Genomic DNA, 24,346 nt, shown 5'->3' on the forward strand with positions numbered 1-24,346 from the left:
GAAAGGCTTTTCTCTTTAGTCCATTATAGAACTTGGCAAAATGCCGAAAGAAAAATACTTACATGCCGTGAATAAGCGTCAGACGAGAAAGAACAAGAGAGTCGCACAAACATATTTTGATTTTTTTACAAATACTACCGATTCTGATTAATGTAGCTGTAATCTAGCAAAAGCTTTTTAAACAACGCACTCTTAAAAATCACGAAAACTTTTAATGTTGATATTTCATGGTGGAGTTTCTATTGAAACTCGCATGGAAATACCAACAAGCTTTTTTCGCATTTCATTTTATTTCAAAAAAACATAAAACCATTGAGTTGTCACGGACCGAAATCAAAGTACACGAGACATTGATCATCGGAAAATCCTATGTGATCGAGCCCACGATACACTGAGAGAAACATTTAAACATCTGGAAACCACTGGCTTTGGGTAATTCAATTTTGATTTTGAGAAAAATCGATGTTACTCAACTTATTACAGACAAAATGTTAACGTATTGGAACCGTCTCAACTCAACTTATTACAGACAAAATGTTAACGTATTGGAACCGTCTGGATAAGAAATTTAAAAATTTAGCAGGGTATGTCGATCGGCTCCTGGTCACTGATAAAATCGCAAAAACAGGCGTGACATTAGTCACCGTCGATATTTATGGCCGAGCTACATCAGGGTCGTCATCGTTATGGCTTCAGCGCCCCTCCCAGACGCGCCCACCATCCGTTTAATAACATGCGAAAAATACAATTCTGACTAAAACCGTGGCTAACCTCTTTACGTAGAGCAGATTTAGCGCGGCTTCCGAAAAATCTCTTGGCGGGTCGTCAAAAATCGCACGTTTTTCGATTCTACGCGGAGCAGAGCTTCTCAGTCTCTATCTTCGCGTCGCAGCGATCGTTCGACACCGTGTGAAAACCCAATTTTCGTGTGAATTTTCCTTTAAGCTGGAGCTTATCCGAGTGACGATCGGCAAAGTCCAGCCGTGCAGCCGGACATGGACGTCATTGCTAAAAACGAAGTGAGTCGTAGGGCTATTACGGGAACAGGTGTTTAATGCTTATTTTTGTTTGGATTTGAATTTTTACGGTCAGGTCGGTATAAAAATGTTATCGCCGCGGCAGATGTTTCCGATCATTCCGATTTTCTCCGATTTTTACGTATTGTTTATTTGAGGTTTTCCCGTCTCAATTTTTTTTACGATGTTCTTGACTAAAAAGGCAAAAAAAACTATTTTTTCCTTTACAAGTCCAGGGCCGTCGTAATTGGCGCGTTTTAACAAAAAAAACCTATTTAGATAGAGCAAAATCGACTTAGTGTCAAGGGATCAATTTTTGAGATTAGTGCGTTTTTTTAAGGGCAAATGCAGTGGCGTACTCAGATTTTCTTCTCCGTTTTCTCATAAATGAATACAACATTCTTATTTTTATGTGGCAATTTTAGTTGGCTAGAAAAATGCCCGTGTCGAGCCCTTTTCAGCCATATAGATTTGTTGGTATCTGTGATAAAAAAAAAGGCGAAAATATAGGGCATTTTTTATATATTTATTAGTAAAAGACCTCACATTAAAACCTTTAAAATTATTTAATATACACTAGAACTTTAAAAAAGATAAGACAAATTTCAAATAATTTAAGCGAAAAACAAGAAACAAAATTTGAATTTAATTTTAATATTTTTGATTATTTAGAAAAGAAAATTATAGTTATCTTAACCTAATAAACAAAACATAATAAATATTAGAATATACAATATTAAAATTGAACCTTTTAGATTAATTATACAATACGATCCAATGAACGCACCATTTTCATACTGAATGGCAACAACTAATCACCAACTCTATAGGATTAATGGAAACAAACGCTTCTCGAGTGGTTTCCACCGAGTCTGCCTGCATCTTTTGGGATTTCCCCATAAAAAATAATCTAGAGGAATTAGATCATAGGTTCTCCTCGCAGACCACAGAATGGGACCTCTAGTCCCAATCAAACTTGCGTTTTCTGATAAATCAGTTAGAAAATTTTATCCTTCTGTCGGCATCCGCTTCACGTAATTGGTGAACTTCTGTGGTACGGTATGGTTTCAATTTATTAATTTTTTTAAGTTGTTAAAACTTGACCTTGGCTTGATTTTTTGAATCTTTCGTAATTAATTAATTTTTTTTTTAACGTCCGAAATATTCGCTTGTCTGGTCATTGGCTGCCTCTGCGTTTTGCGTTTGACAAAATGTAACACTATATCACATCATACTTTCCATAATTTTCGTATATTTTTAATTGCTACGTGACCAACAAGCTTAAGTTTGACCACTATATATATATATATATAAAGTTTTGGAAATACGCGCATACAAAAGTACATATTATTTAAAAACTTTTTTGTTATTTACTCAAACTTATTTACTTTACCCGTTTCTAAGTTATACCGATTTAAAGTAAACATTTATCGCAGTTGTTTTAAGTGCAATTACAAACGTAAGTCGTTATTGCTGTATCAAAAAATTGTCACATTTTGTGAAATATCCAAATTTGTTCGGTTTAAAAAAAACTAAGAATTATTATGTGAAAATGGTGCAATTTAGCAATGAGGAAAAAGTAGACATGTTACTGGTGTTTGGAGAATGCAGATGCAATTGTAGAGAAGCAAAAAGAGTTTACGCACGGCGTTATCCGCATAGAAGAGTCCCCGAGGCAAAAACCTTTTCAAGTTTATGTAAAAACTTAAGAGAATATGGCAGCTTCATAAAACCTAAAAGAGATAGGAACAGGACGGCTACAAATGATGAAAATACTGCTGCTGTAATTCAGCAGGTTGATAATAACCCCAAGATATCCCTATCAGAGATAAAAGAAAATACCGGTGTTACCATAAGTTCTTCGTGGTGAATTCTACATAGAAACTCTTTTCACCTGTACAAAAGTAAACTAGTTCATAAACTAGAACCAGGCGATTATGCTAGAAGAATGTATTTCTTAGCGACATTGTCCGATTTGTATAGCCAAGATGCAAATTTTCTCTCGAAAATTTTATGGAGCGACGAAAGTCGATTTCAAAATAATGGAATCGTTAATAGACACAACTGTCGTTTTTGGTCCGAAAACCATCCTCGTTGGATTACAGAAAGAGGTAACCAACGAATTTTTAGTATCAATGTTTGGTGCGGCATATTAAATGGATTCCTTATTACCTTACTTTTACGAAGGAATTTTAAATGCAGATCGCTATTTAAGATTTCTTCAAACTACACTTCGGGAACTATTAGAAGAAGTGCCTCTTGACACTAGAATGAATATGTGGCTACAGCAGGATGGAGCGCCTGCACATAATGCCCAAATAGTAACGAGGTATTTGAACCGAGAATATCCCAATAGATGGTTTGGTACTAATGGACCGGTAAGGTGGCCGGCGAGGTCCCCGGACATTACACCACCAGATTATTTTCTTTGGGGCTACCTCAAAAACGTTATCTATGAAGAACCTATCGAAGATATGGCTGATCTCATTAACAAAATTATTGCAGCGTGTGCCGCTATCACAAGAAGGACTCTCCTGCAAGTGACCCAAGCTCATCTGTTAAAAGTTTTTGATAGTTGTGTTCGAGCAGATGGACATAATTTTGAACAAAATTTTTGAAATGTCTTATTATGTAGTTAATTGCAATAATAATTTTGGTTATTAACTTGTAGGTATTTTACTGTTTTTTCATTTATTTATCATGTTATCAGAACTAAATCGATAAAAAATAATAAATAAAATCATACTAAAATAGTTGAAATCTATTGTTTGTAATTGCACTTAAAACAACTGCGATAACAATGGTTGCCATAGTAACTAACATTCATGGCATACTTGTAAAAATAAGCGTTAATCACATTTTTTATTAATCAAGAAATGTTTACTTTAAATCGGTATAACTTAGAAACGGGTAAAGTAAATAAGTTTGAGTAAATAACAAAAAAGTTTTTAAATAATATGTACTTTTGTATGCACAACAACCCAAATAAGAACAAACTTTACCTCAACGCAGCATCTCCGAACTACAACTGGTATTCGCCAGGGCGACAGTCATGAACCAATTAATAAAAACCGTTAAGAATACTGGATTAGGATATGCTATGCTATGCCGATGACGCAATACTTATTGCAGAGTCAGAGGACGACCTCCAAAGAATGCTACAAGCTTTTAACAGACAGGCAGAAAAACTTAACATGCAAATTTCCACAAATAAGACCAAATGCATGACCATTGCAAAGGAGCCTCTACGGTGCAAATTGGTAATAAAAAACAAAACTATTGATCAGATAATGTCACTCGAATACCTGGGATGCAAAATTACAAGCTCTGGATTCCTGGAAGAAGAAGTAAGGAAACAAACCAATAAAACTGTGATGACATATGGTGCGGAAACCAGAGCTGCAACATCAGTAACAAAGAGAATCCTACGAACTACTGAAATGAAGACCTTAAGAATGATAACTGGATACACATTGAGGGGCAGACAGAGAAATGTAGACATAAGAGAAAAGTGCCAAACAAAAGAAGACCTACTGGACGACCACCTAAACGTTGGCGAGATAGTTGACAGTCAACCTCGCAAGAGTTGCTTAGACGAGGAGGAAACCGGAACTAAACAGGCGATACGCCTTCCAACAGTTAGTTATAAATGCTTTTTCAAATAAGTATACCACTTTCAACCGAACTACTCAACTACGCAACTAACCAAAACTTCATATTGTCTTTTCCGTATATATTCTGGCATTCATGAAATACCTAGGAAATTTCATGTAATGTTGTGTGAAATAAGAGTCGCTGATGTATAAAATTCTGGACAAAAAATGCGAAACTACTAAAATTTAACAAAAATTGAGGGATTTCCCTCCCCTTCCCTTCCCGGGGGATGTTATCAATTGTTGGGGAAACTAGCGGATCATAGGCCAAATCAATCACTTCGTTATCAAAAAAGATAAAAAATATTTCAAGCAGAAAACCTATTTTTTAGTTCCTCACATGATCTAAATTCATCTGACCTTTCCTCCATTTGACAGTAGAAGCAAGCCTGTCGTTTGCAGAAAGCATACGTATTCTTTTGAATTCCTGGGTTTCATCATCTGATGAGTCCCATTCAGGTTCAGTAGTCGATGAATTACAGGACTGTTGAAGGACAGCTGTATCATTATCATCATCAAACTCTTGTAGATTTATGTTATCGTTCATATCTTCTTCGTCAGTCAAGGTATCCACGTCGGGTGGAATATAGACCGCGTCAATATGGAATGGAATGCTACAATAAATAAGAATACGTCAATCCAAAAAATACTTACGACTTTCATTGTTATTGTCCTCGTCCATCACGATCTCCTCCATAGCCGCCTGTAATTCCGTTTCAAACTAACAAAAAAACAAACTAAAGAACAGCTGATTGTTGGATGTTTATTCTACATGCGCTGACTTGCCTAGACTCGCAATAACAAAGTTTTGTTTCACAGATAAAGTCTGTGGTGCATTCACGCACCAGTAAATATGTTTCAAAAAATAAAGCACAATCAATATAGTATTTCCAATGTATGTTTTCTGCGATGTGGTCTACATGCTATACACTTAACAAAAATGGCAATACAAATCCAAAATATTTTTTTTCTATTTCGGATTTACTTGAAAATGTGAAACAAATTTATGTACCGCTTTTGTTAACTTTTGAAGTCATATATAAGGATCTTTCCTTTACACACAAATTGGCGATTTCTACGGTTTCATGTCCTTTAGTAGTGATAATAAAATTTCTAAATGGATATGCAAAAATATTTCCTGGACGTTACAAAAAAAATCATAGAATAGGCGGTGCATTAACGTACGGGTTAAGGAACACACTCGCAGTCCAGTCCATTAAGCGCCACTTTACTAAGTCGTTTATACATTTTCTGACACGACTTAAAAAACTCGCAAATGGAAAGATTGCGCACTTTGTACGACCCGAATGCAAAAACGCTCGGTATTTAAAGCGACAGGAAACCGGAAACGATTAAAGCTCATTCATCGAGACAAAGAGTCTATTAGGCAAGGCCGAATTAGTTTATCATTATACCGTGTGGAAACAGCGAACTGCGATAGTGACCGTGCAAATTTTATATGACGGTGATCGCGCACTATCTCGATCGGATACGGCTAAAAATAGAGAGATCGACGAACGGGAAAAACAAAAGAAGATCGAAATTCGGATCGGATTTCGATGCGACCGGAACCATCTGTATATTGATCAACCAGCGAAAGCAGATGATAGGAATCTCACTGTCGCGTAGTCGTCTCTCGATTTTACCGAACTTGAATTTGAGTACAACTTCATTAAAAAAAATTAAAAAATCGCTTCGCCTTCTTTTTGTTTTGTTTCAATATTCAATTTGTTATAAATTGAAAAGCGTTTTTTTATGTGAATTTATGATATTTTTCGAACGAGTAATCAAAAAATTCTAATGGATTTTTTGAATAGTACTACAAAACAGCAAATTTTGAAGAAAACATAAACAATTTAAACCCCTTTGTGTTTTTTTTCCTGAATGACCCATAAAAAGTTATCAACAAAAGCCAAAACGAAATAGAGTTTTTTGTGTCCATAATTCATATTAGGACGACTAGTCAATAATTTTTCCAAATTTACTACTCAAGAGACTGTTTGTATAAAAAAGCGGTACTTGAACAAAATTGTAACAATTGTAAGCTGCCTTAAAAAAACGCTAATTCCAAATAAAAAAGGTATTCTTCCCGATGAGTTGCAGTTTGGCCAGCGAATTGTTTCACTTAAGCAAGACATAGCTAATGAATTTAATGGGTATTTTATAGACAGTGTTAAAAATATTTTGACTGGCATTCCTCCATCCCAGGGTGTGAATGATATCACTGATAACATACCAACTTATGGAGAAATAGATCAGTTTAAGACCACAACTAACAAATGGTAATGAATGTGGTATCTCAAAGAGTGTATTGATTGATGCCCGTGTAATTGTTGGACATTGTGAACACACCCCTTACGAGTGGAATTATTCCGGAGGCATGGAAGAGATCAACGGTGATACCTGTACAGAAGGTTCCCGACGCCAATCTATGTCAAGAATTTAGGCCAATTAATACCGTTCCAGTTTATGAGACGGTTCTTGAGATTTTGGTGAAACAGCAGCCGCAAAGTTATTGTGACATAAACAATATTTTAGTGTCTAATCTTCGCTCCAAACATTCATGTGAATCTGTTGTTGTTACTGTCTGTGAGGATTTCATGAGGGCCTTGGAGGATAGTAAATTTGTGTTTTTGGATTTTAAGCGTGCTTTCGAAACAATAAGTAGAACTAGACTGTTAAGAAAATTGTACAAAATGGGTATTAAGGGAACAGCGTATAAATGGCTTTGTTCGTATTTAACAGATAGGGTACAAAAAACGAACTATAAAAATTGCATATCTGATTGCATAACTGTAGAACATGGTGTTCCTCAGGGGACAGTTTTGGGACCATTGTTGTTTCTTATGTATATAAACAATATTGTAACTATTTTAGATGATACTAAAGCGGTATTATTTGCGGATGACACTATGATTTTTATTGTGGGTGAAAATGTGGATGAAATGCAAAGAAAAAAGAATGCCGATCTGAACAAAGCTTTTGAATGGCTGTGCAATAATAACCTTTGTATAAACACGGACAAGTCAAAATTTTGTATTTTTCCGATTTCATAATGAATAAAAAGATTAATTTTATATCTAGAATAGGGAAAAATTTGTCAATTGACACCAAAATCTTATTGTACAATAGGGCCATGAGAAATATACTAAAATGTAACATATAAGCCATTTCAAAGCATATTGAGTGTTCTTAATATCTTGTCTGTAAAACAAAAAGTAATTTTAAATGTCTATGTATTTATTTGTAAATTAAACAGCAGTGTGGACAATTATGTTTGTGAAAAAGTTACCTATTTCGGAGATATTCATTCTTACAATACAAGAAATTGTGGCAATTTTATGTTGAGAGAATGTTATTCTAGTCAAGTACAAAACTCTATATTACATAAAGGCCTAAATCATTTTAACAATTTACCGCATGGTATTAAAAACTGCGATACTCAATAAATTTTTAAAAAATTTAAGACGCCATATATTGTCCAAATTTTGACATCTGTGCTTTGCGTTTGGTTTCCGTTTATCTGGAATTTTATGTTTAGAATTTATATGTTGTATTTTTTATTATTATATTATTTTTATGCTAAATGAAGATTATATTTTTGGTGAGCAAAAACAATTCGATATTTTTGGCATTTATTTTGCTGAAAAGCTGACAAAAAGTGAAGACCGGAAACAGGAAGCTTTAGTTAATTTATACAATATTTAAAATGTTAAAAAATGGCAAAAATTTGAAGAAATCAAAAACATATTCAACTTTCCTTAAAAAATCGATATAAAGTTACACGGCGAAAAATATTAAAAATAGATTAATCCAAGTGATATCTTTAACGCGCGATCAATACGACGGCACCATTTTTACGCCCCCCGCCCCCCTCGGAATATCGAATATAATTTAATAATTAAATTAATCGCTTTCTTTTTCAGCCATCGATTAAATTAAAATAATTCAACGAAAGGAATTATACGGTTTGCTCGTGTCCCTTAAAAGCTCGTTTCCTTTGTTTTTTCGTTTTTTGTGTCGTTGGTCCGAAGCGGGTTTTTTTTTCGCTAACGAAAACAAATTGAAACGATTATAAAGCTATTAGGTTATACGCGCAACGACCTTGACCAATTTAAAAAAAACAAAAAACGACCGGCCGCCACCGACCGTCATGTTTGTGCAAACAACGCTCCAATAAAAATTGAAAAACAATCCTTTGACCGTCAGTCAAATTCATCGAATGTTCGGCAACCATTTGAGTTTAATTTCCTTTTTTGTCAGTTTCGTAAAACAAGTCGGGAAGTCTAAACTACTTGGTTGGATTGCAAAATTCACAAAAATAAGAAAATTTAAATTTTTAATAAATAATATAATAATTCAACTACAGTAAGAGATTTTTAATAAATTATATTTTATTACTTATTAATTTAACTAATTTATTAAGCGGATGTAATAAAACTGAAAACTTCTTTAAATAAAACGCACGGAACCTTCCAAGTAACAATAAAATCAAATTAATTGAGTGGTACAAGTCAAATGAAAATAAAACAAAAGAGTATATTATAAAGTTAAAAAATATATATATATTTTAGAACTTCTTCAAAAAATCCGCTGAATATTAGAGGACCCTCAAGTAAAATAAACATCAAAAGATTTTTATTTTTAATAAATCATATTTTACCACCTATTATTCAAAATGTTAGCAACCAGATCACATATTTTTTTAATAATAAAATTAAAATTTATTTTAATTAGCATTATTTTAATGCCCAACTTGAAAGTAACAAAATTAAAAAAAAATCATAAAATTTAAAAGCCCCACTATAACAGAAGAGAAATAAAAAAAATTAAATAATATTTTATTGCTTAGTATTTAACCAATAAAGTAAGCGGAATTATAAAATTAAAAATTTCTTGAAATAACCCGCTCAGAATCTTCCAAATTGAATTATGTTTTAAAAATAAATGTAAACTTAATTTTAATTATATTTATTATATTAGTGCCGAACTTGAAAATAAAAAAATTAAAAATGAACCAAGCAGCACAAGTAAAACCTAAATATTTTTTTTTGAATATGTTATAAAGTAAAAAAGTAGTAAAATAAAAAACTTATTTCAAGAATTTGTACAATAACAGAAACAAAATGATTGAAATAGAATAAACAGCAAAAGATTTTTAATAAATATATTTTTTTATTATTTATTATTCAACATTCATTTTATTTATTTGTTTTAGTGCCCAAGTTGAAAGTAATAAATTTAATTAATTTACAAGAATGTACATTAAAAAAAAATCCGTACATATAGGACAAACAGCAAAAGATTTTTAATAAATGGTAATAATTATTTAAAAAAATAAAGTTTAATACGGTTCGATTAAATTAAATAAGGTTCTGCGGTTTATAATTCATTATTTTTACGTAGCTTCGCTTTGTATAGAAAACTTCCGCACAATTAAAACGCCAGGCTCTGACAAACAATTGAAATATCGACCCGTGGCCATTGTTTAATATATTCGTCACCGGTAATATCGAAAGCGAAGAGTATCCCCCCCCCCCCCACACACACACACACCGATCACAATTACATTTACCCGAGAAATTATTGATTCAATAAGGCCTACATTTTTAATAAGAGAAATCGAAAAATAATTATTGCACAATATTTTTGGATTTTTTTAAGGAGAATAATATAAAACATATTTCTTTTACGTGCGCCTTTGGGGCGGTAGAACGTTCGAGAACGAACAGTATACACATTTAAAAAAAGCAAAAAATTATTATTTTAATTAATTTTTGGTAATTATTGTTTTAATTAATTTAATTAAATTAAATTGTTCCAGGTCGTCGGGAAATTTCGGGAGCGCTGGGCCCCGGTCCGCTCCGACGACGCCGCAGGGTCTACTTGGCGCGTCCCCCGCGGGGCTCCCGGAGCCCCCCGCCAGTCCTTCCATCCAGCGAAGCCCTAGCCATTCCGTCTTCAATAAAATCGATAAGTAAGTAGAAGTTTACGAATATTTGCAGGTGGAACTACATTAAAAAAATAATAGCAATTTTCTACACCTGCAAGGCATAGAAATATCACAAAATGGACGGCGTATAATAGTATAATATGTATAAATGTAATAAATATAATATAAAAATGTTACAGTTAATTAATTACATTATCAGAATCAAATAAACTAAATTTCAATATCAGTAAGTGTTATGTCATGACAATCAGCAAAAAATCAAAACCTGTGAAGAAATTTTTGAGGTACCTTTGTTCTTAGAAGCATGATATTTATTATTTTGATGTGCCTTATGTTATTTTGACTCAAGAGTATTGAAGCAATATTTTTGTATAAACTGCTTTGGGACGGAATCGATTGTTCTTTTCCAATTTTTAATTTTATTATGAGCACACCCTGTATGAAGTGCCTTTCACGGCCGTCGAAATTCAAACCCATGGCAAACTTTATAGCGATTTACAATAATATTTTTATGGAAATATCTCACGCACCCTGTATAATGGACAAGAACTGTAAATCAGAAAATTGTAGCTCTGAACACAGTTTAAACCAAATTATTTTATCTTTTTCCAGCCACATAAATAGAAGTTTTCCAGATTTTTTCCAATTTTTGCCCATAAACGAAACGGCCTGTATATAATTCGAAAAATATTCAAAATAAAGGTCGTAGCTACAGATATAGAATTTTTCCAATAGAGCAAATGGTTTTCGAGAAAATAATTCTTTTCTGAAACTATGCGTAATATTAAATGACGTCATCGCGTCTGTATCGAATGCGAGAAATAGCGATTTTCGGTAGCTGCAAATTTAGGGCGCGTATTACGTTTTGTAATGGTGCACAGAATATCGCGAACACCATGCACAATAGGTAAAAATAAATTTTCATTAAAAGAGGAATTTTCAGTTTTGTTTGCGAATACCGGGCACACCATGTACATTTTTGAAAATTATAAAGAATGAAGGTTTATTAGGATCTTCTCGTTCCATAATTTTTTGGATCGCATAAACAGTTTTTGAGAAATTATTTTTTTCCGACCTCCCAGACCCCCCCCCCTCCCAATTTCAATATTTTATATTTATTCTTATATATTATTTATATTTAAAACTCTTGAATCTCTGTGGCTTATGCACGTGTTCTTTTTTTTGTTGATTACTGTAATATATAAATAAATAAATGAACGTTGTCCATCCGATCGTATCGATATCTCTAGATTGTAATGCGACTGAATAGTGAGAAAATGACTCTTTGCAAGACTAACTTTCCCGGTCCGAGTCCGGAACGGGTGATAAATCCCAATCCCAGCTTTTTTACGTTACTGCTTTAGTGTACCTCTGGAAATATCATTAAAATTCGGGATTCGGTTCGTTAAACTCGACACTAATCCGCATATGCATCGCCTCCTTATCATCTCCAGGAATCCCATCGGTGGCGATAACAGCCCCCGCAGGCCCCGCTATTGGATATGCGCGCACACACACACACACACAGATACACTTAACATCAATCTCCGCTACCACGCGTTATCACTGGAAATATCATTAAAATACGAAAAATTATCGGAAAACGCTACAGGTCCAATATAAAAGCTTGGAGTGTTTTCGATTAAAACAATTTAGTACGATATCTTAAATCGGTCGATAAATGTGCACCTCGGCGACAAACATGCCTCGCTTAGATCGACCGTTATCGATCGAAGATCGATACCCCGGGGAATACGATAGCTCTAGCGTTAGCAGCGAGGACGACGATGATCAATGGTAAGCCAATACCGTCACGCTCTCATTAATCGCGATCGGTGAAACAACGGTGAAATTTTTGCGTGACATATTAGATAGGATTCCTCGATAACGCCCACCACCACTTCACCATGTCGATATTCGAAGTTGCATCTACTTTAATTTTGACGTAAACATTTTTTAAAAAATTACTCCTATTTCTCTCACGTCTTTTAATATTTACCGTTACTGCCACGATTCTGTTCTCATGCCGATGTCCAAAATTTTTCGGAAAACGCCTAACAGAGGCGATCGCCCTTATTCCGCAGGACTTCTCTGAAACACCTATCGACGAGTACGCCGATAATGACGGCCCAGGGCCAGCTGAACGAGCCGCCCAGCCCGAAGGCCGCCAAAGATCCCAAGGTGCACACCACGTCCAAGGGCAGACAGAAGAAGTTCCTGAGGCACTTTCCCAACGTCGAGGACGACGAGAAGGTGCTCAACCACTACTCGTGCGCCCTCATCGGCGACATCCTCCTCCAGGGTCACCTCTACATCACCAAGAACTACTTCGCGTTCTACTCGAACGTCTTCGGCTACGTCACTAAGCTCTTGATACCGATACTGACCGTGGAGGACATCACCAAAGAGAAAACGGCGAGGATCATACCTAACGCGATCGGGGTGGTAACTGGCGAAGACAAGCACATATTCGGTAGCCTGATGACACGCGACAGCACCCTCGCCTACATGCGGACCGTATGGCAAAAGGCCAAGAGCGAGGAAATCATTCCGGAACCGGAAATGGACCCGGAGGACGCGGATTCGTCCGAGTCCGGGGAAAGCGGTAGGGATTCTCCCGTGCCTGAGGTCGCGTCGTCGCCGTCGCCCAAGTTCGCGCTGATGAGGAAAGCGGAAAAGGAGAACCGAAGTCAGACCGACAGTAGGTTCACGTCTTTGACAGTTTCAAAAGTTCCAACGTTGACAAAAACCTTCCTGTTTCAGTCTCCGGATCGGCGCTCGAGAGGAAAGGTTCCGGCGGCTTCGTCCGCACCCTGAAGGAGGCCATCGCCGAATTTAGGAAGCTGCCTAGGCAGAACCTGATACTGGTCGCTACCACTCTTCTTCTGATCTTGCTGTTTCTTTCCGCCGCCGTCTTGTTGTACCGGATAAATAAAATACAAAACAGGTAAGCTTTTAATTAATCGGCATCATTATTGACTAACTTATTCGATCGGTCGTGGGTGAGGATATTTTCAATATACTTATATTATCTTTAACCAATCGTTAAAAACGGGAACTTTTCCAACTAACTGGAAATCAACCTTCATTACCCCTATCCTAAAATCCGGCGATAACTCGCAAGTCAACAATTATAGGCCCATCAGGATCCTGGCTGTATTCTGTACGTTTATCTGCTGGTCTGAAAGGTTGGTTTATCGACCAACATTTTGGATTCCCCCATCGCTTCACTGGGCTAAACTTACATTTACAGATTTTCTGCCGCAATCATTGGAAAAGGGGTCTCACGTTCATGCCATTTACACAGACTTTTCAAAGGCTGTACTTACACACACCATGTTTCATCTATTGTGTCTAAATCGCTTCATATTTTGGGCTTCATTAAGCGTTGTGCAGGGAACTTCCAGAGTATTCAGTCTCTCAAATTACTGTTCTGCTCCCTCGTGCGTCCACACCTGCATTATTGTTCCTATATATAGCCCTTCCTTCGTATAACGTCCACATACAGGGCATAGAAAGAGTGCAGCATAGGTTCCTACGATATTTATCACTCGAACTGTTATGTTCTCCCGCCAGACGAGAATAAACCAATCCTTCCAGGTAGAATTCCATCGTATTAACTATCGCACTAGCAAATCGCTTTTCGGACCAACTTGAGTGCTTCCAGAGTGCAGAAAAGACGGTCAGTGAAACTGTTCCGATGATAGACTTCTTATATTCGTTCTTGCTGTCGTGTCGACTCCTAATATTAATATTTTGGAAAACCACTGTTTGTCATATTAGGGTTAAGTCTTTATCTATCTATTTCATCACGTTTTAATTTTTATTTATTTTGTTTTTTACAATTTTGTTTATATATCTCGTCCCGTTGATAAATAAATAAATAAATAATCTCATCTTGATCATTTGCCCATATACTGTGGCTCAAAAACTTCCAAAATGGAAACTGGCAGCAAAAAACCATTACTGAGGTTGCTCTCACCAAAATTTGTATTCCTGTCCCTTATAAAAACTTTTTATATTCTCTTTCCATCAGGAGGTCTTCTTGCATATGATCAGCCTCTCTCTGTATACCTTTCTGATCTGACTACGTCTCCTGGTCCTGTCAGCAGTATCACTCTCTCTATCTCGCACAAAATGTGCTTAACAGAACACCTTCGTATTTCCAGATTTTCATGGTCATTGCAAGAGAACCCAGCAAACGAGGGTAACCGTGACATCTACGGCGAGGTGCTGAAGTGGCAAGCCCAACTGCATTCCCAATCGGCCGATGCCGTGAATACTTTGCTAGATTCGAACCTAGGTCAAATTTCGAAGGTGAGGCAGAGCCTGGAAGCGCTGTCGATGCTGCTGACGCAGAACGAGCTCCCCGCGGATGGTAAAGATGACGCGACGACGAAACAGAGCACGTCCGGCGACACCGTCGGAGAGGTGACCAAAAGTTAGCAGAACGGCGTCCTCGCTGAAGAAAAGTGAAACCGGATCAGTATTTATGCGGAGCAAGTGACGAATATATGCTTGTTGGTAAAGTTGATCTGGGGCACTTCGAAAGATGCCCGATTTTCCGTTAGAATTACCGAATGTCGCGATGATTAGCGATAAGCGAGGCCCTTCATTCACTTGACCAACGAGACTAAAAATTGCCTGTAACTTTGAACGTGCACCTTACATATTGCCACATTATAATGGTTATTCGAATGTTTATGCTCATACACTTGTAACTATTTCGTGAAAAACATTTGAAACAGCCATTCTAGTTTTAACGATTCTTTTGCCATTTATAAAAGGGAATGTTACCTGGCAAAGGGTAGACATTTCTTTTAAATATAGAATTAAGGTAAGCACATAGAGAAAACAAAGTGTAAGCTCAATTTTTGGTCAAAATTGTTACCATTCAAATCTTAGGCAAACCTATGCCGGTTGTAAAAGTTCCGGTTGTTTTAAAACTTTTCAAAACTAAACCTTTAGCTTTAAATAGGTATCTAGCATATTCCTGTAAAGAATATATTGTTTCCCATTGGTAAGGTTTATTCTAAATAGTTTGGGCTTTGAATTTGGTTAAGTCTATCCAACTATCCCAAACAAAGTATTGTTATATTACATCAAGGCCTAATCCGCCATGGTTGACAAAGTCATTTTTTAGGGTTTTAGATTTGAAGTAGTACAAAAATCGATCGATGCGTAATTTAAACGTTCAATTACATTGTATGGTGTTTAGGTAGTGGCAGTTTTTTGATTGTCAACAGGAATTCCCCCATGTACATTCAAGTGTAGTGTCAATTAGCAATCTCTCTGTTGCTTTTAGCGCACTAAACAGATCGTTTGTCGAGTGTCCTTGGTGAAAGGTATACTTTAGGGTACTTAAAGAAATTAGAATGTAACTTTATTAAATTGTTTTTGTGATAACAAAATATCGAGGCAGAAAAAAGTGTGTAGATGGTTTTGGTATGATGCAGCGCGTTTATATCGTATGGTGATATGATAGGTAATATTGGGATTGCATCTCAGGAACATGGACAAACCTCCCTTTGTGGATGTTCCCGATAGAGCAAAAAGAAGGAAACATGTAAAAAGGTTTATTAATACCCTCACAAAATGTTTGTATATTTTTGTAGTTAGGGCATTTTTGTAAACGACTTTTTTTTTTGTGTTTCCGTCATTTTGATGTATTATCGTGGTGATTACTTTTGATTTATTACATTATTGGCATCTTAGATGTTCCTCAGAATATTGTTGACTCTGTTTAACTGGAGATCCCTTTTTGTTTTGTTGGTGTTGTCTAAACATATTTTTAATATTAGAACAACCTGTGATATCTTATTTTGTTGCTTTTTTCCATTATTTAAATATAGTTATTCCTGAAATGGTTGTCCTTACTTTATTTACTACCTATTAACAAAATATATCATATAACAGCCGTATATTTCTCATAATTCTGAGAACCAACTACAATGTAACTGTTCACAAACAACACGAAATATGGCCAAACACAAGTTAAAAGGACGTAAATCATATAAGGAATGGGGGGGGTTGAACCATAGGGATAAAACCAAAAACCCCGCCTTGTAGCATCACGGATGTGGTGTGAGCCGAACGCTGTTAGCGTCATTAGAGATATCCGTTTGATACATGGCGCACTGAGCAGGTAGCTCACCAACAAGAGGATGAGGGAAGCTGAGAGCGGAAACGTCGAACAATGTAAGAACGGTCTGCGAGTGAGATTCGTCGCGTCCTAAAAACCAGTAAATCTTCGCAAGAACTGGTAAAAACATTTTTAGATAACTACCTTTAGGAGTAGCGATTTCGCCACGACGAAGTGGTCCAAGTCTATAGCGGACGACAATACCGCGCACAAAAGCACTTCTAATGATGTTACTTTCGCGTTAGCTAGCTTGCTATTTAGAGCGAAGACGAGCCAACTCAGGCCCCCGATAACGCCGTGAGTCGCGTTGTCGAATAACGCTCGAAATAAATTCAAGTTGCTTGCGGTTACGAAAAGATCGCCTACTATCGCGGTGAATCCTATGAGGGATGTTAAATATACGTTGAAATTGTTCATATTCTTTAAAAACATTTCGGGATAACATTTTAAGGTTAGGACTTTCTATCATCCGTGGTCACCATAGACTTACGTATGGTAAGTTACACTCCATCAGTCTGGAAAATCTCACTTCTTTCTGTTAGGATCCAGATTAAACACCATAGAGGGGCAAAAGCGTTCAGTATTTTTAATCTTTTATTTATAAGATAGACAAGTCGTTCCCAGACTTGTATATTCATATTCCATAATATTTTTTGTCACGCCAACAAAGACCCGAGTCTCTAGTGGACCCTGACTACTTTGAGAACCACTAAGATAAACGGATAAACAAACATACTCCTTAAACTTATTTTGCACACTTCCACCAAAGATAAAAAGGATAACAAATGTCGATGGTTTACCATAAAAGTAAAACATGTTGACGTTCTTTTTTAAAAGCAGATGACGGTCAACCTAACCTTAGAGGTGTTGTTTTCAGTTAGTTGACGATTTGGTTTTTAATGTGAACCAAATCCGATTTCTTTGACAATGTCGGAACAAATAATTCAGGAATTGGAGGCGGCGGCCCAAATTATCATGGTAATTATGATATGGTCAAGCTTACTTCGGCCAATTGTACCCGAGCATTTTAGGCACCCCCGAACATAGTAAACAACGAGCAAAGACACGCCGCCGAATCCGTATTCCTGGGTTTCCGAAAAAGTAAATCGCCTTACGCGATGTGCCGCGAGATTTTGGAAAAATCACAAAATCCCTATGTCATGTTTGAAGCGGCCGAACTGTTGAAAGAGGCTATTATCAGAGAATGGTCGTTTTTGCTCGACACTGACAGGACGTCACTCAGACAATACCTAATGCGCTTTATAACGAGCCATCAGGTGCCCCATTACGTATGCGACAGAATATTGCAGGTTATCGCTATCATGGTGAAAAGGGCCAGTATTGATGACAGCGGCAGAGAGAGGGGGGTTATCCTTCAAGAAGTCGAGAACCTAATAGTCAACGGAGACCCAGACAAGGTAAGCAAAGAAAGTTGCGTTACATTGGCTACCCAAGTTGTTTCAGAAAATATTGGGATGCAACATAATCTCGAACTTGATGGAGGAGTATGCGTCCACCATTAAATCGACCGACGTTGGACTGACTTGGGAGGTTCACTTTGTAGCAAAAAAACAATTTGAAGCCAACGATTTAAAACGGATATTCCAGTTTTGCATTTATCTGTTATCTGAAGTAGCAAAAAATGACCCGCCCTATTCGGATACCGCTGTCCAACTTGCGCGGCACCTGCTAAAGATCACGGAAAGGGTGTTAAGGTGGGGATACATCCCGGCGTTTCATATCCTTTTTGATTCAAACTTAGGTATAGCAATAAAGAAAGATGGTGTCCAGAAAGTTTGGGTTTTACAGGACAAACATTATCCATTTCGGAAAGCCACCGCTGGCCGTCAAGGAACATTTTGAGAGGATGATAATAACCCTTAACCCAATTGGCGAAATCTCAAACATTTTTCTCTCTATGGTTATCATTGTTTGTTGACAGTTAAGAGTGTTTTTATTACACCTTACAACTTAAAAGTTATGTCAGTCTCACGTTTTTAGTGTCTTACATTCTGGTGCTAACTTAACTTCCTTAACTTCGTGCACTTCCCAAACGTCTGATTGGGATCTACGAGTCCGTCTACGAAACGGACCACGCCCCCGCGTTGAAACTGAACTCGTCGTGGTCGGAAATCATCTATAACGAGGACCTATTGCCGCTAATGTTCCAAATCTACTGGAAAGTGAGGAACATCGATGAACTGTCGCACCACTCTATGGCTTGCCTCGTGCAGCTGGCCAGCCTGACGGGCGGCGTTGCGAGGAAAAACCCTCAACGACTGAACTACCTCCACTCATATTTGATGGCGTTTTTCAAACTCATCTCAAAGTGAGTCGGCAGCTTCGCCGCGGCCTCCGCCTTTTAACGTCGCCGGATATTTTCAGCGTGACCATCAAAAGCAAAGAGTCGGTGGGCGTGTCCAACATCGTCCGCAAATTGGTCATATTTTTCATTCAGGATTTCGTCAAATTGCCGGCTGCGGTGCAGGAAACGCTGCTCGATGAATTGACCCGCCTCACGTGTCACTTCTGCGACGGCGCCACCAAGGAGGAAGGGGTAACCTATTCCGTAGTGAAAACCTCACCAAAACTTGAATATCGCGAACACTTCCCTAAAGGGTAGTTTTTGTAGTCCCCTATGAAGGCATCGCGTTTACTGTGGGCTATGTTTGGAATTACATAAAATCGCTTCCAGGATTCCGACACGGACAGGTCCTTTGCGGACGCGTTCGACAACATGCTCGAGGCGTGGACGGGCATCCTTCAGGAGTTCGGTAGCTCCCTGGACGCGAACCAACGCAACTGCATCATTCAGATTTTCAACAAGTACGTGCAGTGCCATCTGGGACCTCCCGACGGCACCAGGTTGGACGAGAACGTCTCCCAGGCGGCCGACGAGGACCACGAAGACGGCGATCGCGTCAAGTACAAGGAACAGCTCCAGACGGTCGGGATGTTTGGCAGATGCGTTCCGGGACACTCTTTGCCCGTGTTGTACAGAATACTCGAATCCCGTACGGACCAACTCACCGCTCGGATTCAGTTGATGCAGCAACGTGCGATGAGCCTCGACGAAGCGGCAGCCCTCAATAACGTATTCGAGGACTTGCACTGGACCATATTGATCGCAGGCCACCTGCTTTGCATGGAAAGCGAGGGCGAAACCCCGATGATTCCCTCGGATATCATGCAATACAGTATCGGGCAAAGAAACGCCGGCCAAAGTACGCCGGAAGCGAGTGTGCGCGCATTGATGGCGGTCGACGGCAGAGCCGCGACGCCTGCCGACTTGGAACACTGCGACCACGTCATACGCGTTGCTTTCAACGTAATGCGTCTATGCTCGGTAGAAGACGTCGCGGTCGCGATGAAGTTGGGTCAATTTATGAGCCCCGAGGTCGGGTCCACCATCATGTGGTTCCTGAGACGCTGGTGTCTTACTTATCTGCTCCCGATGGAGAACTATTACCAAGAAGTGGGTTTTAAATTAAACAATTTTCGCGTTCCTGTGTAATAAGCGATTCGTTTTAGCTCAGTCCGGTTCTGTTAAGCTGCGTGGGCCAAGATACCGAATGCTCCAAGGCAGTGGTCGCCTTCGTGCTCAATAAAGTGCAATCGAACCTCCACAACTTCCACACGGAGCCCATTTTGCTCAGAGATACCGTCGATTTGTTTTGCGACCTCGTCAGCTCCAAGCAAAAGTCCGTGCACATAATAAAAACCGAGACCATGGCGAAATTGATAGGCCTCTGTGAGAGTATCGAGCCCGGCACTTTCCCATCTGTCGTGTTGAGGGGTTTGTATAAAGGTCTCTCTCTAGCCGGGGCGTGTTTGACGGATCCGCAAGAAATGAACCATTATTACGAGACGATCCTTTCGCCGTTGAAAGTGACGTTCAAAAATCTCCTCGGTCGGGAGAATTTTGCAAGGATTTGTCAGGAGGAACAAGTGCAAAAGGTCGTGATCGACCTCCTCGAGGCTTTTATCGGAGTCGCCAAGGGTGGGTTTTATCGAGAGACGAGTTAATTAATTGCGTCAGGCGTTGCGTTTCAGGCACTCAGATGGCGTCCGCGGAGCTGCTATTTAACGCTCTAGCTCCCGTGCTCGCCGAACTCTCGGTCTTCCTTACGTTTTACAAAGACTTCCAGGTAGTGGTGCAACTGATACTGGAGATGTTCGGGCAGGTCGCCAAGCACATGCTTTGCTACTTGACGCCTTTGAATAGCAAGAGGTGCGCAAGATTCGTTGGAAATTAGTGGTATAACGTTTTAAAACCGGCTAAACTTTTTCAGAAACAAACGTACACATTGTGCCTAAAGATTAAAAAAAACATACTTTGCATACCGCATCGCCGCGTAGTTCTATCGATGACCTTGCGACTCACATATCACTCGGTTATTTTCTAAAGCACGGCACTGAATCACTAAAACACCGACGATTTGTTCGACGCACCGTTTGCATTTTGAAATTGACGTGGAGGCGTCTGGCAAGCTGCGATTTGTTTTCCTGCCGCGCCATCTAGGGCCGAGGCGCGAAATTTCGAAAAAGCGTTACGATTTCGCCCGACAGATTGCGTTTCTCGCGTCCAAATTTCACAATCGTAGTTTTGCCGACGAGAAATAAAAAATGACGTCACTTGTCGAATTATCGCGTATTGTTATTATTGCGCCGATTTTGGATGGAACAAGAGAATATTTGCGGTTGTTGCGGCTACAGGTTATACGAGACTTCTTTGACGACCGTCGAAGCGTACGCCAAATGCAACGCCAACCGTCTTTCGAACGAAAAGTTCGCCGAGGAAGGTAGCTGTCAAGATCTGGCGCTGGTCTTGGACCTGCTCACGTTCATATTGCCCAAAGACTGTTTCGATCTGTGCCCGAACGCGAACAAAGAAGAAACGGTGAGGGTGACGGCCAGCGACGTCGCCCTTTTCGGTCTCAACTTCATCATGCCACTGATGACCTTGGAATTGCTCAAGTTTCCTAACCTCTGCTCCCGATACTACCGCCTCCTGGTGCTCATCAACGACATATACCCGGAAAAGATATGTGTGTTGCCCGAGGAAATGTTGGCCACCCTGCTGAGGACGATCGAACTGGGCCTGACGAGTTTCGGTCCCGAAATCGTGCAATCGTCTTTGGATTTCGTTCAAGGTCAGTGCGAGGTTAAGAATTAGTAAATGTTATATGATTATTTCTCAAATTAATCATGGGACTTCACGAACCAAAAAATTTTTATTTCGTTTTTGGGTTGAATTTGAAAAAAATTTCAAACATTTCGATCCCTTCTGAAGTGATCGCTGAAATTGTATTTCATTATATATTTCATTTCACGCCGTTCTGGGATTATTGCAAAAAACTTGCTTATTTAACATCATTTCATCCGGAAAAATCAGATAAGAAAAATTGCCTTTTCTTAAGTCTTTTAAGAATTCGAAGTTATCGCAAACAAAAATGAAAATCGTATTTTTTTGTTTTTCATATCTAAAAAAATTTGATAATCTTTATTGAACTGTCAAACGGAAAATGAAATATTTAACATAAGATTTCATGGCCCCCCAGAAGACGAATTAGGCCAAAGTAATTCAGTTTTCAGAGAAACTTTTTATCAAAAAGATCAGAAACTGTTGGTGCTACTTTTTCGAAGAAGCGGCAACGTCGCAGCATTAAAAATATTTTAAGATCGCCGCTTACGGACCTAACAAAATTTTCTGAAAAATCAAAACCATCAACCGTGCTCGAAAAAAAAAAATCTCCATGTTAACGTGCTACAGTGTTGCGAAACTTCCGTTTTCGCAGGTATGGCGTGTTACTTGTTTCGTTACAAAACGTTGGACACTCGGTTCGGGCACGCGCTCAAACCTTTCCTCAAACTCCTCATGGACCTGACGTTGTCCTACCAAATCAACTCGGACATGATCACGGCCGCCTCTACTACGATCTACTGCCTGATTTGTTGCTACCAGGACGAGTACCAGCTGCTCGTGCAAAGCCTGATTCAAATGCAGGCCGATCCTCTGACTGCCGAGAGACTGGCCGCGGCCTTCGCCAAGCTGATGGACGATGTGGCCTTAACATGCGGACGAGAACCAAAGTTGAAATTCCGTGACAACTTCGACAAGTTCGTCGCCAACGTGCACGGCTTCCTGTTGGTCAAGTAGGAGGGGGCGCGGTTCAAATCTAACACACCTCGACCAATGAAAACTTGTCACGAAGCGAGGCCACGCCCTCCTGCGACACGCGATACCAGAACGCGGTCTATTTTTGTATCCTTATTTTCCCCTTTTAGTTGTACAATAAAATCGTTCTTTTTTTTGCGTGACGTACGTTTTTTATTTCCTACACCCAAAAGCTCCGGTATGTTCCTTAAGTAAGTATCGATGATATTAAGCAACTTTACTTTACGAAATACAGGGCGATCAAATTGTTAAATTTTGGTACATCGCAGAGACGAAAAAAAAAACAGTTTTTTGATAAACAACGTAATTTAAACGCCTATGCACTACGTCCCCAGGGCACCTGGTTCGGTTCTCACCCCCCAACTGTTTCCGCAGATCCGCCCGCCTGTTTCGAGTTAGATAAGACAGAACTAATACCTCTTTAATACGTTTAAAACGCGAGTGGCGTGAGGGGGGCCGTAGCTCGTTGGCGATTGGTTGGCGAATGCCACGCCCACGCGATAACCACCGACAGCATGGCTACCGAGCCGGCCAATACCGAGACGGTGCGCGTGGTGGGGACACGCGTCATCTGAGCCAGTCGTCCGCTTAACGTGCGAGAGGGAACAGCGCGGTTTCTTCCCGCATAAGCGTGACGCTAGTGCTGGGAAAATATCGCACGAAGGGGTTTGCTGTCGACATTTCAAATCGTTCGACAGCGAATAAAAAGACGCTTAGCATTGATTAACTCGTTGTTTATTGCGTATATTATTCTAGGATTTTGGATAATAAAATGGGAGGGTGAGGAAATTCTTATTCTGTATACAGGGTGTTTTCTAAGTGAATGGCAATAATTAAGGGGGCTGATTTTTGGGACTATTTTAAAAAGAAAGATACAGGATGGTTAAGTTTTCAAAAATAAAACACATTTTTTTTAATGAAATTTGGCACTGTCCATTTTGCCAGACATTGATAGTACACCACTGATTTCTCTTAAAATGAAAACTATTTTTACAGTTTTGACGGTTTTTGGTATACTCGTATACCCACTGTATAACTTAAATAAGTTTAAAATATAAAATGACACTTTGCAGTGGCATTATATTGGGAATGCATGATATAAATGCGTTAGAAGTTTAATTTTCAAATAATAATAAGAAAAGATAGAGAAGGCAAAATATGTAGTAGGTATATATATTTTTAGCCAATTCTGTATTTAGTTTCCTAAAAATTACAAATGTAGCATTTTTATTTATGAAACTCCAAAAAAAGGCGTCAATTTACTTAAAATTGATATAAATTCATATCGCTGTTGCCTTGATCCTGTCGTTATACATTTTGTACATCGTTTTTGATTTTAGTTTTGATTTAAGTTTTTTTTTGGTTGAATTATTGTAATACGCGGCTAAAGGTAAGAAAAAAAAA

At 38.5% G+C, this 24,346-nt stretch overlaps 3 protein-coding genes across 4 annotated transcripts in view; 2 read left to right on the plus strand and 1 right to left on the minus strand.

The window, feature by feature from the left end:
- Positions 1–16,486, plus strand: part of LOC132701793 (GRAM domain-containing protein 2A-like) — a 65,669-nt gene extending 49,183 nt beyond the window's left edge. For both annotated transcript variants that reach the window (XM_060669991.1, XM_060669992.1), the window contains 4 exons: positions 10,494–10,646; positions 12,707–13,323; positions 13,386–13,569; positions 14,792–16,486. In XM_060669991.1, the coding sequence (XP_060525974.1) occupies positions 10,494–10,646; positions 12,707–13,323; positions 13,386–13,569; positions 14,792–15,068 (1,231 nt within the window). In that variant the 3' untranslated portion in view covers positions 15,069–16,486. The remainder of the gene's footprint in view (positions 1–10,493; positions 10,647–12,706; positions 13,324–13,385; positions 13,570–14,791) is intronic.
- Positions 16,487–16,527: 41 nt separating this feature from the next.
- LOC132701794 (transmembrane protein 267) lies at positions 16,528–17,495 on the minus strand. Its single transcript, XM_060669993.1, has 2 exons — positions 16,909–17,495; positions 16,528–16,854 (listed from the first exon to the last, which is right to left on the minus strand). Exons 1-2 carry the CDS (start codon positions 17,194–17,196, stop codon positions 16,528–16,530), a joined length of 615 nt encoding a protein of 204 aa, XP_060525976.1. The 5' UTR covers positions 17,197–17,495.
- Positions 17,496–17,606: 111 nt separating this feature from the next.
- On the plus strand, positions 17,607–23,078 carry LOC132702282 (exportin-4-like). Its single transcript, XM_060670821.1, has 10 exons — positions 17,607–17,742; positions 17,796–18,182; positions 18,229–18,501; positions 18,810–19,093; positions 19,150–19,321; positions 19,460–20,239; positions 20,296–20,764; positions 20,818–20,995; positions 21,481–21,917; positions 22,563–23,078. Exons 1-10 carry the CDS (start codon positions 17,692–17,694, stop codon positions 22,922–22,924), a joined length of 3,393 nt encoding a protein of 1,130 aa, XP_060526804.1. The 5' UTR covers positions 17,607–17,691; the 3' UTR covers positions 22,925–23,078.
- Positions 23,079–24,346: the final 1,268 nt, after the last annotated feature.

Source organism: Cylas formicarius, unplaced genomic scaffold (assembly GCF_029955315.1).
Source record: "Cylas formicarius isolate icCylForm1 unplaced genomic scaffold, icCylForm1.1 PGA_scaffold_5__7_contigs__length_24384050, whole genome shotgun sequence".
Lineage (NCBI taxonomy): Eukaryota > Metazoa > Arthropoda > Insecta > Coleoptera > Brentidae > Cylas > Cylas formicarius.

Bases quoted from the DNA above. Each gene is read 5' to 3' on its own strand.
- LOC132702282 (XM_060670821.1), top strand. From the start codon at position 17,692: ATGTCGGAACAAATAATTCAGGAATTGGAGGCGGCGGCCCAAATTATC. The intron at 18,183-18,228 runs GTAAGCAAAGAA...AAGTTGTTTCAG, and splicing joins TCAACGGAGACCCAGACAAG to AAAATATTGGGATGCAACAT. The intron at 19,094-19,149 runs GTGAGTCGGCAG...GGATATTTTCAG, and splicing joins TTTTTCAAACTCATCTCAAA to CGTGACCATCAAAAGCAAAG.
- LOC132701794 (XM_060669993.1), bottom strand. From the start codon at position 17,196: ATGTTTTTAAAGAATATGAACAATTTCAACGTATATTTAACATCCCTC. The intron at 16,855-16,908 runs GTAGTTATCTAA...ACTGGTTTTTAG, and splicing joins CGAAATCGCTACTCCTAAAG to GACGCGACGAATCTCACTCG.